General features: G+C 37.5%; 2 protein-coding genes across 2 annotated transcripts in view; both read right to left on the bottom strand.

The window, feature by feature from the left end:
* Positions 1-82: 82 nt before the first annotated feature.
* Positions 83-3434, bottom strand: zgc:123278 (uncharacterized protein LOC641569 homolog). Its single transcript, XM_036575778.1, has 6 exons — positions 3266-3434; positions 2566-2653; positions 2349-2414; positions 2014-2177; positions 1427-1505; positions 83-645 (listed from the first exon to the last, which is right to left on the bottom strand). The coding sequence occupies exons 1-6, from the start codon at positions 3308-3310 to the stop codon at positions 527-529; spliced, it is 561 nt and encodes a 186-aa protein (XP_036431671.1). The 5' UTR covers positions 3311-3434; the 3' UTR covers positions 83-526.
* A 1427-nt stretch (positions 3435-4861) lies between these two features.
* Positions 4862-19998, bottom strand: part of hrasa (HRas proto-oncogene, GTPase a) — a 20280-nt gene continuing 5143 nt past the window's right edge. The window contains exons 2-6 of the mRNA XM_036575775.1: positions 16197-16336; positions 14059-14237; positions 11385-11544; positions 8823-8948; positions 4862-5629 (exon numbers count right to left, since the gene is read on the bottom strand). Coding sequence (XP_036431668.1) covers positions 8829-8948; positions 11385-11544; positions 14059-14237; positions 16197-16307 — 570 coding nt within the window. The 5' untranslated portion in view covers positions 16308-16336 and the 3' untranslated portion in view covers positions 4862-5629; positions 8823-8828. The remainder of the gene's footprint in view (positions 5630-8822; positions 8949-11384; positions 11545-14058; positions 14238-16196; positions 16337-19998) is intronic.

Raw genomic sequence — 19998 nt, 5'->3', positions numbered from 1 at the left:
TGTAACGGTCAAAAAGTTTTTTTTTCCACTATATGTTCTTAAATGTCTTCGTTTCATTTCAAATAAGCCAGAAACACTGTAATAGAAATAACTATGATGTATTTTGATGTACACTTGCAACCAGGAGAATCAACATTTTCTAAAGCACTGCAAACAAATACGCACCCATACAACATTTTAAAAGAAACGTTTGTTTACATCATTAAGATATAGAAGGATTGAAAATTATAATAGAACTAACTATTAAAAAATAGTTATTTAGATGTACATTTGCAACCAGGAAAATCAACATTTTCTAACGCACTGCAAACAAATACGCATCCATACAAACAAATCTAAAAGAAAACTTTGTTTACATCATTTAAATATAGAAAATAGACACATGCTTTAAGTCATGAACATGACTAGATCTATCCTGTTGTATTTCCATTAGGTTGTGTGTACCCCATCATTTACTATGTAAATTATACATGATTCAATATGAATATATACAATTACATACAAAATATGAATACAGTTTGTACACCTAACAGTTGGTTTCATTATTGTCTTGGAAAGGTAACCCGTCCTCTCTCTGCAGTGTTATGTGGGAGTTGTCTAGTGTGGAGCAAGTCTGTGAACTTCTCAGAGACTCTGCTACTAAACCTGCGGAAAATATGATAACTGTTAGAACAGGGAAGAATAATAAGGTTTGCAGTTTCAGATTCTCCAAGCTTTTCATTTCTGACCATAAATACATCACAGGACCAGACACTTGATGTTAAAGGACTTATACCCTCCATTTTCTTGCTTTATTAAAAAAATATATAACGTACTTATAACGTCATTATGAATGTGTGGAGCTAATCTGCTGTAGGCTGAATAGATGGATATATGTTAATACTGTGACATCACAAAAATGATGAATTCAAAATGAGCTGTCTTTGCATCTTAGTTTCCATATATGGACTAGCTAATTAAAATATTAATACTTTGAAATATTTATATTTACACACTACATCAAGCTCTTATATTCCAGATTAAAGCAAGAAAATTTCCTTTTTGCAGTGATATGAACCCTGTAATGTTCCACAGAATGGAATGCTAAATGTCAAGTGTGATATCAGCCTGTGTGACGGATTTGTTTACTTCATTTTCTTGGACATTTGAGATAGTGTGTTTTACTGGCAGGATTAAAGATCCTTCCTGTTATATCTATTTTCCTGGAAAAATTGGGACACAAGGGCAGAGAGAGCTGTTGTTATGATCCAGTTAAAAGCCTTGTTATCAAGATGGCACAGAAGCTCACGTGTACGGTATGGTTACAGACACCAGCATTTCACCAACATTCCTGTCTTATTACACTTACAGAGCACTGAGTTTAAAAACATGTCAGAGAAGGAAATGATGGAGTTTGAGTACAATAAGTCAGTAAGCATGTAGATACCTGGCCGCATACACAAAGGATGCGTTTCACCAAAGACGGCCATTATCACTTGAATCAAGCTGTGGAGGTCACACTGAGTCTATAGAATCAGATAAACACAGAAAACAAAACAGATTCTTGTAAGAATGTGATAAACTGGCCACTCAGACAACAAGTGTTTGGAGTCTGTTGTTCCTGTCATATAAATTATAACTGTTCTATATTATAACTAGGTCATAGCTCCTTTAACCAATATCTATAATTATTATAAGCATATTATAACGGTGAAGGAAAACAACTTTAGTTTGTTTTTTCCCCCTTTTTAAACTGTGCAAAAGACAGAGACTCACAATGATGGGAGGTCTCTGCGGTTTGTCCAGTACGGTACAACTTTAACAAACTAGAACCAAGGCCTAGTTCCATTAAACCATATGTATAATTATTATAACAGCATTACAACATTGGAGGAAAAAAATGTTTTCCTATTTTGTAAACTACAACTTTAATTAACTACAACTAGCGCCTAGTTCTATTAATCCATATGTATAGTTATTATAACCATATTATAACTAGATCCTTGTTTGATTAAACATGGATTTCAGACTTACATGTCTCCACTCATCCAGATAGGGTAGTAGAATCTGCCCATTGCTGTTCACATGACTACTTGGAATGATCATCATCTCTTTGGTGGGTTTCACATAGCAGACTGGAGCGGTGCGGGGATAGCTTTCCTCCAGCCACAGACATAGAGGGATGTTATAAATGTTCCCTGTTACACAGAATATTGTGTTCCATAATATATCACGGTGCATGGCTCAAGCTTGAACCTTTACTGTATACTTTTTATTAAACATTAACATTTTTATTATGGCATGTCAGACAGGACTCTAATTGTCATTTACCTTAATAGTTGTGAAAAGTAAAGGGTCAGGTCACTTACCTTGGTATAACACCGCCACTGTTCCCACTAGGCTTACCAGCTTCTTCACAGTGCCATCATTGAAAACTGGATCAACATACAGGCATCATTTTTAATGTTATGAATGTTTTAGTGTTGTCTGGTTTAAAGAGCACCAAACATATTATATGAAGTACAGCTGTATCTGTAAATGAACTAAAATAACTCTTATTCAGGATTGTATTTGCGAGCCACTCACCAAATCTGTCCAAGACCGGTTCCAGGTGCTTGTACTGGGACATGACAGTCACAATCTCTGCCAACACCTCTTTTCTGTGCTCATACGTCTGTGAAGGTACAAGTTTATGACAAGATCTCAGTATAGTAGCCTGATACACCTTAGCACACTGACCCGACTGGGTCGATATCAGCAGAAAATGCTGACTTGATGGAGAAAGTCTGACCCGATCTAATTCTGTAACAAATCTCTTTGACTTGTTACATGACTTGTTAATTACGTGACTGCGTAGGTGAACAAAGCTGCGCCAAAACATCTGTCAGCGTGCAGCAGGTCATAGTGAAGCAGATAGTCTAAGAACTACTACTTTTGATCTGCATCAACATTATGCGATTACTATCTGTCTACAACACAAAGCACCCCCAGATTTGTTAGACCAAATTTTCACTCCTGCCTTTTGGTATCAGAAAAGAAAAAGTGGTATTGTGCCATGCCTACAACATATACATTGGGCTGCTTTTAGGCCTAGATGCTCGTGTCTTGTATGTATCTTTCTTTGAATCTGTTACTGTTTTAAACTGCGAGGGGCCTGTGTGTGAGCCCACACTCAAATTCAGTAATTACTGAATCATTCATAGATCTGAATTAAAAGTCTTAAGATTAATATCTGAATAGTAAGCCTGCAGTTTGAGGGTTATAGAAAAGGACGTGGAGCTCTTACCTTGGGTAACATTTTCTTCACCGATCCTACAGTCGTTATTGTCATGATTCTACCGACTTAAAACCAAAACAGATGCAACAAAAGATATTCTCTTGAATTCGGATGCAGAAGAAGTGCTGTGTGTTTTTCTCTTCGCTCTAAGCAGTTACTAAATCACCAGCTTTGGGTCCTCCTTCAGGTTTATTGCACGCCAATGGCCTTGTCTGAGAGCAACAGCCAATAGCATTAGAGCAATGAAGTTCAGGACAATGAAGATAAGCTTGAACCTGCTGTTACATTATCGCAAAACATTTCAGGTGAACATAAACCGGTGTAATCATCAACAACAACAACTGAACAAACAATTCTGTATGAATTACATTAGTAACAAATAGACAGAAGACTTTAGGATAAATTAAGAGAAATTTAGATTAATGATTAATACACAGACAGACTTTTACCTGCATGCACACACATAAATGGCATATCTGTCTTGTGTTGTGGGTTATTCTATCACAAATTCTGATTAAACTGTTGTACACCTCTTCCTGGTCGGCCTACATAAAAATTATATTACACCTGCTGCCTATCACGTTATCAAGAATGACAAATTCCAAACGCGTTTCCGGACTCTTCCTGCACTCTTCCTTATGATTACTGACCAGTGATTAAAAATAACAAAACATGTTTTTCCAAAAGTTTGTTATCCATGCTGCAGTACTATCTTTGTCTGGTTTTATCTTCACTGGTAATACATAGAAAATATTACAAAAGCTATGAGTAAATGAAATGAGAACCTTCAAAACAAAGGACAATTTGGAAACCTGTAAAATGTGCAGAGTTGAGGCCCAATTGTAGCCGAAACGAGAACAGTAGATGGCGCTGCATATCTCATAGACCCTTCCTACACAATGCAATGACACTTACTGTAAGCCTGTTAATTTTTTATCATCATTTGTACAGAAGAAGTCACTACAGCTTGACTAGAGTATTTATTTCCATTGTTTCACTTAAAAAATGCATATGTAACATGAAGAACCAAACTGTGTCATGCATGGATGCCAGAAATGGAAGCTACATTAGTATGCAAAAAGTTTGAAAACCGCTGGTCAAATTATGTTTTGTTAATTTTCTATGTGAAAATAAGTCCTCTACAGAGAACACACTTAAATATGGCATTTCTGGCAAATTTTAGTGCACAATTTCTGTTTACTTGCTGTGTATAACATATTGGGGAAAAAATAAAATATGCAAAAGTGTGTTTTCTGTAGAGGTTGTGTTAACTTATTTTCACTTAGAAAACTAAACATGTAATTTGACTGGGGACACACAAACTTTTGCACACACTGTACAATAGGTAGGTAAACAGACGTCTTCATAGAGTTTCTGAAAAAATGATAGATTTGATATTAGCTCTAATTGAATTGATGGCTCCAGGACAGATGTTTACACTCCTAACACTTCAAACAGTTTGATATAGTATTCTGTCTGAAGCCACCAGTCCATCAAATAAACATTTACATCAATCACTTTTGATACAAATTTGGAATAACAAGGTTCTGCAGTTGTCAGTACATTAGATCAACTCTCTGTGAGAGATCTTAAGTCAAACATGTAGGACTTCAAAACAAATTTTATTGGAATCCAATAATCAGAACAACCAGAATACCAGTCGGTCTGTTCAGCACTTCCATAATCAGTTTCTCTTATAAAATATGTACACATAAACAGCCACACATACAGTAATTAGTGCTGCAGCAGAGCACAGTCCCCATGGTTATCGCCACAAACTCCCAATTCACAAAAGTTACATGTTAAAACAAAGACATGTTAAGCAAAACAAATATGGCTAACTGTCAAGAGAACAGTGACTCCTGTGTGGGATGTCTTTCCTTTCTCTCTGCAGTCAGCAGCGAGCACTCTCATCTGTAGACCTGTATGCTTTCCTCAGACAGGAACAGAGGGGTGCAGGGTGCCTGGGATGAGGTCACTAGTGTCCAGTCTTTAGAATCTGAGCTTTGTTTTGTGATAACGGTCACGAAAGGCCTGATGTCCACGTAAAAGCCAGTGTTGAGACTTATGAGAATAATAAATTAGATGAAATCCACAGAGCTGCCCAGTATTAGCACACTGGAGTTAAAGAATATGAAAACCAATACAAGTCATTAGTGGTGTTTTGTCAGGCAGATGTGGACAGCCAGAGGGGGTCACCGTAGTCACAGCAAGGCAGCTTCCTCCACCAAAATTTTCATTTTGCAGTCAGTGTAGCGCCTTTGTTTGCCTTTTGTTTTGCTCTCGAGCTGTGATTTGCGTCTTTATTCCTCCTTCTGTGGTCCACTCTGCCTTGTGGATCCATAGGTCCACGTCTCAACTTTGAAAGGTCGCCTGAAAAGGAAAAGGGATGGAAAATGCCAGTCTTTAATGCAGAGACAACAACATAGTTAGGATGGGCGCTATGATAATATGTTATTGTTATTGCAATAAATTCTACCACAACAAGCTTTTCTAAGTATTTCATGGTTATCATCAATATTTAAAGAACACAGACTGAAAACACATATTTTAGTAAAAAGAGATTTCCATTAGAGCCCCAAGTGATGTAGCTAACTAAGGTACAGTACCATTCAAAAGTTTTAGGCACCTAAGAAAATTCTATCTAAAAATCCATTCAGCATTTATTTGCTTCCTTGAGGAAGCCGAAGATTATCTGCTCATTAAATTATATCAGGTGTGCTGGTGATTAATTTGAACAAAACTAGATAATGGTTAAGAGTATCATGATGAAGTCCCGAACAACATCTCGGCTACTTCGGTAAAGACACAATTTTTTATTTTTTTTTTAATCTGTATCCATGTTTAGATTTATTTATTTTAATGTTATATAGATTGTTTACTAGCAAAGGCACCCTTACTGCTGAGATAAATGGTTTCAAACAATTCAAAGAGTGCTTTGTAGTACCTGAAACATTACATACATTTATATGTACATTATGTACTGTGAACTGTCTTGAAGTACTGTAATCTGTTGCCATACTGCCCATTCCTTTATTTTCAGGTTCAGGTCCAATTAAACCTAAAATTAGAGTTTAACGTTACTTTGTGCAATGCAGCACTCTGTATTGCCGCTTTGTATCCCTCAGCCTTATCAGTTTGACAGGATTCATAATTGTAAATCTTGTTTTTATTCATCAATATTCTCTCCAGCATGCAATACACAAATGCTGTTCTACAGGCTAATAAATACAACCAAATTCGCATTAGTGTAACTTTTACCTTAGTCGTCGATTCTATTGCTATTTAGCCGAGAATGGACACCAGAAACAAGTTTTAACTTTTTAGTCAGAGAAAAGACACCGAACTGAGGTAAGGCTTGCTGATTATTTCAGAAAATATCACTCCAAAGACTACTGACGCACCGCTGTAGGCATGTTTAAAACAGATAAAGTCATAGTTTCAGTTTTCATTTGGCCAGGCTGTCTTTTTAAAATTTTCAGTGAATCATCTTAATGGTTATGGGACCAAAATGTCTTTTTATGCCTCCTTCTGCTTGTCTATTTAGGACGAACATTACAGTATTACAGTAATTATGGGCATCTGTACTTGGGTCTTTTTGATGAGGCTCCGAGGAGTAATGCACCTATGTGAGATAGGTTTGTTCATACAGCAACATAAGACGCTGAAAAGACTGATTAAGGACCAGATCCTCCGGCATTTCGATAACTGCATCTGTTACAGCATAAAAGAGAAAAAACTGAAGCGAGTTCAGTCCTCTGGTGCGTGTGACAGAGGCGACCCCAGATATCACAGCTTCCTGTGATTTGTATCTTACACTTGTGTTGTTTCGCACTTCCTTCATTTACAGTAAGAGAGGCAGTAAATAACATTTCCTATTCACACAATGAAACTGCAGGGTACATTCAGACTACAGAGTTCCAGAAATGTCTACATACAAGAATAGGACAGCTTCATGGTAGTAAAGATTACTCTTATCTAATCAGTTTTAACCATAAGCTTTTTCAACCACCAGCTTGAATACACAAAGTTTGACCTGTAGATGGTAGCATGAGGTAGGGGGCCGCAGGGCAACCTAACGCAAGGCAAAATAGAACAGATTTTTTCATACAGCTAAACAGGTTCATGCAGAATGTGCTTTTTTGTTACCTTCTAGTGTTCCTACAGCTTCATTACTTACAAATGTTCACAGCAGACAGATAATTTTTTCCAAATTTGCCATGAAGACCTTTTTTGTACCATGAAAGTACTTTTCTTCAGTTACTTATTCAGTTATGTGTATAAGTCACAGAACTCACACCTATATTACTTTAATCAGTCTCTTGGTGGTTGTAATATAGCACTGTTTTGTAGCATATAAACAACTCCCAGTGACAGTTAACCAGGGGTTAGTTTTAGCACAGCGTTACAACAAAGCCCCACTAGGAGCGATAAAATAAAATGTGCTATAGATGTCATGTTAATAAAATACATTTTTATTTTATTGTACTGATATTTGCTATTCTGCTGTGTAATTGAAGGGAAATCCACCAGTGTTGGCCACAATATCTTTTCACTAATCACTGCATTTATTTTGTTGCATAGATTTGATTTATTTAGGTTGGAAAGCTTGTCTGGTTCAAAAAACATGGACATGTGCTGAATTAATTGTGTTTGCATACGTTTACCAGACTTTTCTAGCGAGTGTTACAACTAGCCCCTCAGTTCATTGCAATTAACTGTTCCACTAGGGTGAGTTATGACATTTGAACTCACAACACTTTCAGCTGAATTGTTCACAAACTAATCAAGATCTTAGAAACCTACTTTCCTGCAGAGTTTAGTTCCAACCTACATCTAAAATCCTCCCCCCAAAATACCTAACACTAATACATCTGATCCAGCCAATCAGGGACTTCTGAAAAGGTTAATCAGCTGGAGCAGGTGTGCTGTGGTTGGAACTAGACTCCGCAGGAAGGTAGATCAGGACCAGGGATGGTGATCAATGATCTAGCATTTCAATTCTGTCTGCCGTATCTGTATCTGTATCGTATATCGTCGCTGTCCAATGTCCAATCTCCGAAATAGTAACTTTACATGAGAAGGCAAAAACACTCTTACGTTCCAATGTAAGTCAATGTAAAAAGATTTTATTCTAAGTGGTTTTAGAGCATTTCTATTGGTATACCTAATAACGAAATCCATGAAAGGACAACTGGTGTGTTGAAATGATGTAGAAAACTGAAAATTTAAAAAATGGAAATACATAGTTTTCTATGGACAGTGACGATATGACATCTGCCATGATATGTTTATGGTGTGGCTGTGTCAATGTTATGTAGCAAGCCTCAAGTAAAGTGTTAATGTATGTTTCATGTCAATGGATTTTAATTTTTTTGCCCTAAATACAGGGTCTAAGTGACAGTAAGTGTCTAAATTATTGCCTGTGGTAACTGACTATTTGCTATAGATGAGGCAGACAGAGATTAGGTTAAAAAATGCTGGACTATTTCCTCTAAGGTAATAGCTTGACTGTTTGGATCTGTGTATATATGTGTGTATGCATGTTTTAAACTGTGTTATGCACCTTAAATCACGATACCACACAGCGACAGCTCATACAGTCCTGTCCGCTTTCATCTGGAGGATTGAGTTTCCTTAGCTTGTGCTGTCGGATCTCTCGTACTAGTGTGTAGAAGGCATCCTCCACGCCCTGTGAAGCACAGCATGCACACATTAACTTCCATATCAGGCCAGAGTACAGTCATCCACACATTAACCTCCACCAGCCAGCAAATCATCAGCAGAGTCACTGAGCATAGACTCAGACACTGCAGACATGACTGTAATAGTGCTACAAGTCCATTAGATCTGATAGCAATCTGCCAGAGTGAGTCTGCTCTCTTTCACAGACTGAAATTACAGCCTGTGTGATTCCAAACATCAGCAAGTTGGGAAATGTTTAATGGAGCCAGAACATTGCAAATTTACATTTTAAACTGAAGTTACAATTCAATCATGTACGCATGGACAACCTCACAAACATGCAGCACTATAGAGCGGTCAGTCTGTGAAGATTTAACAGACAGAGGGTACATGAAAAAAAAATTTAGGACTCGCCTGAAGTTTTGGATTCTCCTTAATGAGGTACACTGTTGTTTTCATAACTTTCACTGCCAGCCTGGACCTGCCTTCCTTTCCTTTTTAATCTCTTACCCTCTCTCTATCACACATAGAGATCTACATATTACACAGGTCCCTTACATTCTCTCAAAGGAGTGTTTCTGGCATAGCTTTGCCACTCTGTCTAACAGATTTCCTCTTTGACTTCTAAGAGCTTCTACATATTACATACAGTATTGCGCAAAAGTTAGAGGCCACCCTACTTTTATTTATTTAATCTCCAGTTAAGTCATTTTTCAGCAACAGGAAAAAAACAGAAAACATATATTTAACAGAAAATTCAGACACCTCAAAACTTAGTTGGGTGTGTTTTTACTTCTCACACTCCAAGTAATCCCAAATACATTCAATGATGTTGAGGGGTGGACAGCTCATTGTTCTGAGAACACCAGCAGCTTTTTTGGTAAGTATGCCTTAATCTTCTCAGCAGCATGCTTAGAGCTGTTATCTTGCTGGAGAATGGATTTCTTCCCCGTGCAATGTTTTCCAAAGGTTTTTTGCTTATGTATTAAAATTTGTTTACACTTAGCAGCATTTATGATGGCTTCAATCATAAACAAATCACCAACTCCAGATGTAGTTATACATCCTCAAACTTGCACTGAGCCTCCACCCACCTTGTCAGATAGTTGTAGTTATGGTTCAAAGAGTCTTTAACTGCTTCAGCAGCATACATGCTGCTTTCTGTTAGATCTCAAATTTAGACTCACCTGTCCTTACAATGAACGACAAGTGTCTCTTTGAATGTCAGTAACACCTTCGGGAACAGCTTTTGCTGGAGGGACAAAGCTGTAACTGGTCAGCTTCAGGTTTGGAAGGATGGAAGAATCAAAGCGGCAGTATGGGGTATACAAATTAAAGAGTGGACAAATTAAATACTGATAGATATGATAATACACTTAGCGTTTTGCGTAATTTTCTGTTAAATATACAGTACTGTGCAAAAGCTTTAGACACCTAAACGCACAATGAATTTTTGCTTGTAAAAATGCTATATATAGTAAAAAAATGTAAAGTAAAACATAAAGTAATCTGAAAATATATCTTTGAAAAAAAGTAGAAAATATATCTTGTGAGCTAGATTGAAGAACAAAGTTTGGTTCCATATTTCTCCTGGATGCCCATCACAGCTATCACATGGATTTATTAAATTCCATCTTCAACACTAATGATTTAACTGAATGATGCACTGATTATCCAAAATACATCCTGGATGATAACTACATTTAATAATGGTCATCCTCAGTTAGAGGTTTGGAAAAGGTTGAATGAACATACTGACATACATAAAATCACTACTTTTTGTATTAATGTTATTTATAATTATTTCAATATTAGTGTTTTTGAGCAAATAAACGTACTGCCCAGAAACAGCTTTTTACATCTTTTCTCAGGTGCCTAAAACATTTGCACAGTACTGTACATTTCCCACTTTTTTCTGAATAACTTAACGTACTGAATGGCTGTACTTATTAACGTACTTAATGGCCGTTTTAACTGGATATAAAGAAACTAAAGGGTGGACTTTTGCAGCGTGCTATATATTTTAAATACATGCTGTATATTATCAGCTGGTTTTGTCTCATCTTCAGAATCATTTTGCTGATGAAGGACTTTTGTCCAAAAACGTCCTGTTTCTCTGAGAACTTTGTATACACACGTACACATACTCATATAAATCAGTAAAAGGATGCAGGCATTTTTGACAAATTGGGTCAGTTGAACTCTAGCCTGTTTCTAGGCATCTGGAGTGGATGATGAAAACAGTGATGTTCTCCCTCTGCAATCTTCAGACTACCAATGAGTCATCATCACCTGCAGTGTTATACAATGCACTCATCTCGCATCTCTCCATGCGAGTAAGTGAACCTGTGTGTATGTCCGTGCATAAAAGTGACAGGACAATGTCATTTCACAGTCCTTCTAGTGTGCAAATAAAAACCAGTAGTGTGTCTTTGCTGCTCACTTGTCTGGTCTTGGCTGAAGTCTCGATGTATGGGATGCCGTAGCTGCGTGCTAGCTCCTGCGCTTGCCGCGTGTCCACTGTGCGAGCTGGGAGATCACATTTATTACCCACAAGCACCATTGGCACATCGTCCGAGTCCTTTACCCGTTTGATCTGTTCCCTGTGAGAGGGGGGTACAAAGTGGGGGGATTCATTGGTGAAACACACAAAGGAAAGAGAAAATTAATATTATGCTGCTATTGTGCTGATAATGTTTTGCAAATTTATGGCAAACTGATGTGCAGGTGCTTACAAGCTCAGGAACTCATGTCCTTCCCTAGAAGCTTTTAGTTAGCCATAAGGCTAGTGGTGAATACAGTCACCTTGCTGTGTGCTCTTCCGGACTCTGCCAGTTGTTTCTGTACTGGCTGCTAGCCGATTGAGGGGCATATGAGTAAGACGATGCCACTGTAGCGTCTGCATGTGTGGTTGCATGTGTGTGTGACTGACAGGAAACGTAACAGAGTATATGAACTCCTGTAATCCACTGGCAGTGTTTATAGTTTTAACCTTTAGAAGAGTTATTAATATTTTGCTATACATTCAATTTTAATTAAATTTATAACTCATTTAAAAGGTCCACATCATATTTTGTATTGTATTTTATTTTTTCCTCTGAGGTCCAATTATAACTTTGGTGAGGTTGTACAAAAACAGTCAGAATTCTTTTTTTACATGACAGCCTCTCTTTATCCCTTTTTTCAACCTCTCTTTATTCCTTAGAATTAAGCAGGTTGTTTTTGTCTTATTGTCTTTAAGACTGACATTTGTAAATGACCTCACTTTTAAATGGTTGCTCTGTATTGTGCCTCATTCAAAAAGCAGTTTGGGCTGAAACACTCCTAATAACTCAAGCACGAATGAGTGGATCTAACCTGCTGTCAGCCAAATGGGTGGATATATGTAGTTGGTTTTTTGTGACATCACAGGAACAATTAATTGAAAATGGCACGATTTTGCAGCTTGGGTTCCTAAATGGGCCACATAGACTTGAGAATGAGAGATATATTTTAAAACTTTATCCATCTTTCTTTTTATTTAAAAACGTGAGGAAAATTTAGTTTTTCATGATAAGGGCCCTTTAATTACGTGATACTTTTTACATTTAATTTACATTCTGTATTGATGAGTTTAAGTCTGCAACATTTATGCATTTGTTTCATTTCAATGTTAATAATTGACAAAAAACATAGCAAAGAACACATTTTTCCTAGGCCTGTTACAATCAATAAATTTTAGCTCACAACTGCCATTTAAATAATTGTGTGCAAATTATTAATATACATGCCTAAAGTGGCTACATCTGCCAACAGAATCAGCTCCAGCTCAAATAAACAAACATTACTTATGGAGGCCTCATACATGTTATAGGACCAGTAAAAAGTTAGAACTTAGAAGTTAGAAGGTTACTGTCTAAATGTGTCTTCTACTTTTTGTATGTTTCTGTTTGTTGTGATGTAAACACTGAAGTTTTGAAAGCTATACCCTAACAATGGAAAATAACTGTGACCAGCTCAAATAAATGATTGCATAATATCTGTAACAGGCCTATTTTTACTTTTCACAGTATAAAATGCACAAAATAAAAAAAAAGAAAAATCATCAAATTCAAAACATAATACAATATCTCCTTTTCCTCTTACAAACACAAATGTGGTACTGATTGAAAGCGTAGAATTGGCACAGTTGACAGAACTTCTCTTGTTTCATGTTCCAAAATTCCTGTTTCTTGTTTCAATGAGCTACAAGTGAAAGCAATTAATATGAAATTACAACTGCAACTTCTAAGGGTGGAGTCTTACTAGCATAGTCCACCAAAACAAGACCACTATCAACAGTGCACTGTCCATAAATAACAAACAGTGTATAATCCATTTATTCTCCTTTTCCAGTTCTCCTTTTATGTCCTTGAGTGCTTGCTATCTCCCTTCCATCCTCCCGCCTGCTCTCTAATTGGGTTTGTATTGATTTCATTGGCAGCTTACTGTAATCTTCCACTCTGAGGCTATATTTCCTTTAGCCACAATAGATGCTAGAGACATTGGTCAAAACTGTGGTTTGACAATGGAAGAGGACAATAGAGGCCGTATTTTGTCTTCTTGTCTGTATTTTTGCTTGGCAGTCAGGGTCTTCAGTTTGTAAATATTACTGAAAGACATCTTAGATTGCTTTTTCAATCAAACATTTGCAGGTTTGAAGCACTGTCCATTATCCACAAGCGCTGCTCTCCATCATCTCTTTTGGATTAAAGCAATAGTTGATCAGCCAAGACATGTTTGGTGTCTGAAGTTTGCTTCTTTAGTTTTGCACTGGAGCTATGAGGCTAATGTAGCTAATTAGCACTGTGCAAACTGCATACCTAAGTGATCACACATTTGCCTCAAACCATGTTGAGTTGTTAGTTAATCTCAGATAGACTGGCTTATTTGTTTCCTGAGACTGTATGACAAACTGTTATCTATAAAAACAGACAAGTCTGAATTCTGACTGTACTTTTGTCCAGAGTTATAAAGAATAGTATATCATACAATGTCAGAAACCAGATAAGTAACTTTGTCTGAACTAGTGCTTTAATAAAAGTGTGAAGTGAACTACTTGCTCAATTGAGGATGTAATTCATACATGACAAACAGACCTGTACTGGTGAATGTCCTCAAAAGACTTGGTGTTATTGATGGCAAAGACACAGAGGAAACCCTCTCCTGTCCTCATGTACTGGTCCCTCATAGCGCTGTACTCCTCCTGACCTGCTGTGTCCAGGATGTCCAGCAGGCACGTCTCTCCATCAATCACCACCTGCTTCCTGTACGAGTCCTGAAAAAAGAAAAAACATGTAGATATGTCCTAAAGCCAGAGCAATCAACATCACGACAGTCCATCACTGAGACTCAGTATTCCATGCTATGATGTTTAAGCTAAAAGATTTGACAAACTTTACACTACACAGCTCTGATACACACCATTAACCAGTCAAATCCATTCACATCAATACTAACTGCATTATTATAATGTGTCCTCATGGCTACTAGCCATTATACAAGGGCTAATTTATGATTAATGGAGAAATTTAGGCCAAATCATTTACAAAAGTAAAGGGGAAAAGAAAGAGCAAATGAAGTATAATCACTATAGTGGTGTTTCATTTGACAGCAGGGCTCAGTGCACACAAACATGCAGCCCAGTGGTCTTGAATGTTAGTGCAGTGAGGGCAGCTATGAAAAGGACATTGTTTGTCCAGAGGCAGGCGTGGTGGGAAAGAAGAAAAGAGAGGGCAGCAGGACATGGACTCGCAGACATGTGGACATGCACACACACAAACCAACCCCACCCTGTGTCTCTGAGAGCAATCACTGACCCCAGATATATGGACACCCTGGTTTCAAATGACAGTAATAAGTGTGTGAGAGAGAGATAGCTGATAGCTGATAGCTGTATGTGATTGCTGGGAGAATCCAGAATGTTCTCTCCTCATTTACTCTGGTTCATTTTGTTTGTCAGTTCTTCCTCCGGACATTCGAAGGACAACTGCGAGCATTAGGATGTTGGTGTTTTCTGTAGAATGTTTGTTTACTATCCTACTGTGAGTAATTCCTAAAGAGGTTTGTAAAACATTTCCATTTAATTTTTTTACAAAATTTTAAGGATTTTAAAGTTTCAGCAGATGACCACACTGGCTGTTTGGTCACTAGACTTGTATTAACAAACCCCGGTTTCCACTGTTTTTTAGAAAACTGTTTTCCTGGACTTTTCCAGGACAAATTCCATGACTTATATACACAACAGTTGTTGTTGTGGTTAATGGAAAACGACACTTAACTGCAGACATTCTTAACTACAGACAACCCCTAACTGAGTGATTTACTGAGCACACTCACACAAACTATTCATCAACCAATCATCATTCATCAAACGATCAAAAAGCCCAAAAACAAGGTCCCGCTCATGTTTTAGGCCTTAAATGCAAAATCAACATTACACTGATGAAGATTTCATGACAATAGTAGATCATTCACTTATAACCTCAGAGGACACTTTGTTCACCAAGTTTTGACTGAGTTCTTTTTGAATAATCTTAAAACGCCCTCACATTCATCAGTTACATCTTCTTGGGGAAGGGGACTGAAGAATAATGAAATATTTCTCACACTGTGTGCAATTACACATTTCCACCAAAGATGTCTCCGAATCCTTAAATCTCACATAGTATGGCTTTAATGGTTTATCTTTACACGTTTGTTTGACTTCACTAATATTCACTAATAGTTCCCAGTGATTTTATAAATTTTATTATTTAGTCTGCAATAAAAATCTATAAATGTAAAGCTTGTCCATGGCTTCCAGCATGTGTGGGAACACTGCCTAGCCGGAATAACAGACTGGGCACATCACAGCATAGGTACTTTGGCCACTTTTGGCCAATCACTGGGGCCAATAATGTGTCATTATTTTTATTGACTGATGTGCTAAATAACAGATTCTGTTCTTTATTCTGTTCTCATTATTCTTGCAATTCTTGCCACAGTTATCACCTAAATTAATTTTAACAGTAAAATAGTAATAGTAAAACTAAGCTTGATTACAACAAATGTGTATAATGTATTTATACACATTTGTTGTAATTGAGCTTCAGATACTGAACTGAACTGCAACTGAGAATGTGCATACACCAGTTTACAATCACATTGAACAAATCCTAACTTTAACTGACATGCACAATACACAATACTTTATCTATATGGTATACACTCACTCAACCACACACCCACACTTTACCTCTATGGTAGGGTCATATTCATCCACGAAGTGGTTCTGGATCAGTTGGATGGTGAGAGCACTCTTGCCCACGCCTCCAGCACCCACCACCACCAGCTTATACTCAGTCATCCTTTCTGCTCCTCTTCAGCTGCTCAGCCCTGTGGGATTCCACAGTGAGATACAGATTTAAAGCAACAGATTTACAGAGAAAGAAGTGGAAGAAACATAGACAAGCCAATATCACTATAGTTAAATTCATGTTCAGCACATGATTACATAAATACACTGAGACATGGCATCTGGTATGCTGTGTATCTCTGCTATACAAATCAAACCTTCTCATATGAAGGAATACTCAGCTGCCTTTGAGGGTCAAAAGCCCAGCCTGGTTTATACCAACCAGATGCACCTTTCATTGCCTCTGCTGATCTTATGCTCGTATGTTAAGGAGTAGACCATTAAAGCAGTCAGCCAGGAACATAAATCAGAGGTCTTTTATTATGAGATCCACCCGAACAACTCCCTGAGTCAGGTTTTATTAATGCATACACGTCCAGCTATACAAGTCCTAAGCACAAAGGCTAATTTAATACACAGTTACATATAATCTACAGTTGGTCAAGCAGGCATTTTGGTGAAAATGAACCTGTCTTAAAGATCTTTCATCTATTATCAGCATAAACCAGGATTATTGTTGTACTTTAGCTGTAAAATGTCCTACAGTTGTCAAGGTGACATTCTATATTGCACCAAGCTATATAGCCATAACAATGAAAATAAAAGTATAAAAACTCCATGTAATTAAAAAATAATAATAAAATGTTGCCGTAAGATGCTCATTCAGAGTATAACTACACAAAGATTCACTGCTTCATACCACTCAGAACAAGTTTTGTGGCTTTTTTTCCATTTCATACTATATTTAACACTGAATGGGTTAATATCTTGCTCACAAGGTTAAACCAAATTTTGCCAAAAACACTGACATTTCCTGATAATCTTCAACTCACAAACTGGCTTAGGTAGGTGTTATAATGTCAGTCTGATATCAACACCTACTGCAGATATCACTGGATGGCATAGTGTAGTAACACCTTTGCCCTCCACAAACCCTAGAGGTAGGCTGGGGTTCGATCCCCTGCCTGGGCATGCACCCTATCCTATACCAATAAGACTCCTAACACTTCCTTCGCCTACCTCTGTAAAATGATCAAATTATAAGTTGCTCTCGGTATGAGCGTCTGCCATTTAAATGAAGTAAATGTAATATCATCTAATACATCATCCAGGAAAGTTCCACAGAAAATGTGAGCAACCAAGCACTGGAAAAAACTGAAGCATTGTGAACAGCATGACATTTCACTGAAAGATTTCGGACAAATTAAGCCGAAATTACAGGCCAAACTTTGCTTTGAGGAATTTGCATGACAACTTAAGTCAAGAAAGAAAGGCAGCGTAACTTCAGCACCTGTATTCACTAATTTTGACATTGAATCCAATGATGTCATTTTGGGACATGTCAGCTGATATAATGTGACACAGACATAAATCAAGCATGGTAATGTGGACAATTAAAGAATGAACTGAGCACATCGGTTCTGCAGGAACATGATTCAAACTCAATCATGGTTAAAGAAACAGCAAAACAAACAATTCACCCGCAACTAGCTGAAATTACATGTATCTTATTAGTGTTTCATAAACTGTGAAAAACTGAAACAGAAAAACAGCCCTCACTTAAATAAGTGCACTGTAGTAAGGCGACATCCTGCGCAGCAAAATCAGCAGACCTTGAACACGGTCTATCTTGGGTGTGTTGTCATATAATTAGAAGTATATTTGCCATTGTTAGCCCTGTAAGAAGGTTCAAGTGCTGTGTCTGAGATGACAACAACTCATACATGCAGAAAAACTTCCTGACAGAATGAAGAATAACTGTAACAAGCACTGGCAGCCAAAGTACCTTGGTTACCAAACTTCAGGGAATAATGCTCAGAGATAAGGGAATCGGGGATTTACAAAACTGCAACAGCATCATGGCTCTCAGTCAGTACCAGACACGAATCTAGCTGTTCACTGCCCAACACATTAGGGAGATATCTAAAAATAATAATAATGATGATAATAAGGATAACTTCTTATTAATTTTTGATTACTTTAAGTACATTTTCATTGCTGTACAACACATCTAAACCATGCTAAATACATTATTTCCAATTATTTAGCAGGCTGTTTAAATTAAATAGACCTAAACAGTATCAATACTTTTTTCTAATACAGGTGATCATTGCCTGTTATGGGGTCGGATACTTGCCAATCATCACAGATACCCCACTAAAGGGCACCTCACCAATACACTAAGACACATATGTGCGCACACAAACGATTATGAAAACAATAGGCTTGACTCACCAACTGTTCTTAATAAGAAATTTCTTCTTCTTAAAACACACTTATGCAGATTTAATGAAGATTCTGACTTTCACCTATGTTTTCTTATTTTGGATTTATTCTTAGGTAAGAACAGTATCTATGCACACTCATGAGCACAAAGGTGTGAACAATTCTGCAGTTTAAGAACACGTCATGAGTCTGACAGACTTTTTCTTAGGACCATTCTCAAGAACAAATTTGAGAAAAAACTTAGGAAGATATTGATGAATAAGGCTCAATGACATAAATATCATGGTGTAGTTTGTCATACTGAGAACTCATAAGAGAGTGGTCACAGTAGTGGTATTATAACACATAATATTGGAAGGCATAAAGGTAGAGTTTCCTACTAAAATAAAGATTTTCCTACTCCTTCCACAACAGCCTAAAGCTACATGGAAGAAACTCTATGTGATGAAAACACACTTTTGCATTGAACTTTCAGGATGAGAACCACACTCTGCTATGGCTGATGATCTAGTAAAAGCACTACTGTGTCTGTTAGTCTGTAACCCCATGAACTAAACAAGGTACAGCTGGGATTCACTAAACTTGCTTCTACAATATTGGCCTATAAAGCATTGCCAGCAAAGTGAGTAGAGAGCAGAACACCGGAAGAGGAAGAGAAGAGCTGATGACAGAAAGCTCTCAGGTCTGTTTATGTCTTGGTACTCCACATTTAACAATATGTCCAATGTTCTGGGTTCAAATAATGCATAAATGAAAAGCCATGGCCCTTTGGCCCTCTCTCTGCCCCACTTTCCTTATCCTGGACCATGGCAGCCCCTCCTCAGGCCTGACCATAAGACTAACACATGAAACAGATCTACACACATCAAGAACAGGTAAGGCACGATACAGGAACAAGGAAGAACTGCATCAACAGATTAGAGACACAGGTAGACACACAGCAGGATGAAAGCTTGTCAACAGGCAAATACACACTCTGAAAACCCCCAATGTTCCACAATGTTTTCTCCTTTGAAGGGGAACTCCATGACTTTTTTAAACATTATTTTCACTGTTCTTCATGCTAATGCTGACATGTGAATAAACATCCCTTTACTCAAGTAGTGGAGATAACGCCAGTTCATCCGGTATACCAGTAAAATTCTTCCTTAGGAATGAGTTTTGCCATTAACTGTTATATTGGTGTGCCACAAATAAGTGCAGATGGTGCAACGTACAAGCAACGCAAACCAGACTAAAGTGACCCCCTTTAGCTGAATGGCTGAGCCAAGGATGTTTCACCCATGTTTAAAATGAAAATGAAAACGCAGCTGTCCCTCAATCGTCTCCTACTGTCTAGTCTGCTTCATCTGAAGTTGTCCACTTTGTTTTTCAGGCACTGAACAAAAATGGCTGGTCATTTGGAGTTAGCCTTAGC

This window comes from Colossoma macropomum, unplaced genomic scaffold, assembly GCF_904425465.1.
Source record: "Colossoma macropomum unplaced genomic scaffold, Colossoma_macropomum, whole genome shotgun sequence".
NCBI lineage: Eukaryota > Metazoa > Chordata > Actinopteri > Characiformes > Serrasalmidae > Colossoma > Colossoma macropomum.
This window is presented reverse-complemented; position numbering and strand designations above follow the sequence as displayed.

What these genes read in the sequence shown, in the direction of transcription:
- zgc:123278 (XM_036575778.1), bottom strand. Translation starts at nt 3,310, where the DNA reads ATGACAATAACGACTGTAGGATCGGTGAAGAAAATGTTACCCAAG. An exon ending in AGTGGCGGTGTTATACCAAG is followed by an intron (nt 2,178 to 2,348) that starts GTAAGTGACCTG and finishes TCTGTGTAACAG; the next exon opens with GGAACATTTATAACATCCCT. An exon ending in ATCTGGATGAGTGGAGACAT is followed by an intron (nt 1,506 to 2,013) that starts GTAAGTCTGAAA and finishes CTGATTCTATAG; the next exon opens with ACTCAGTGTGACCTCCACAG.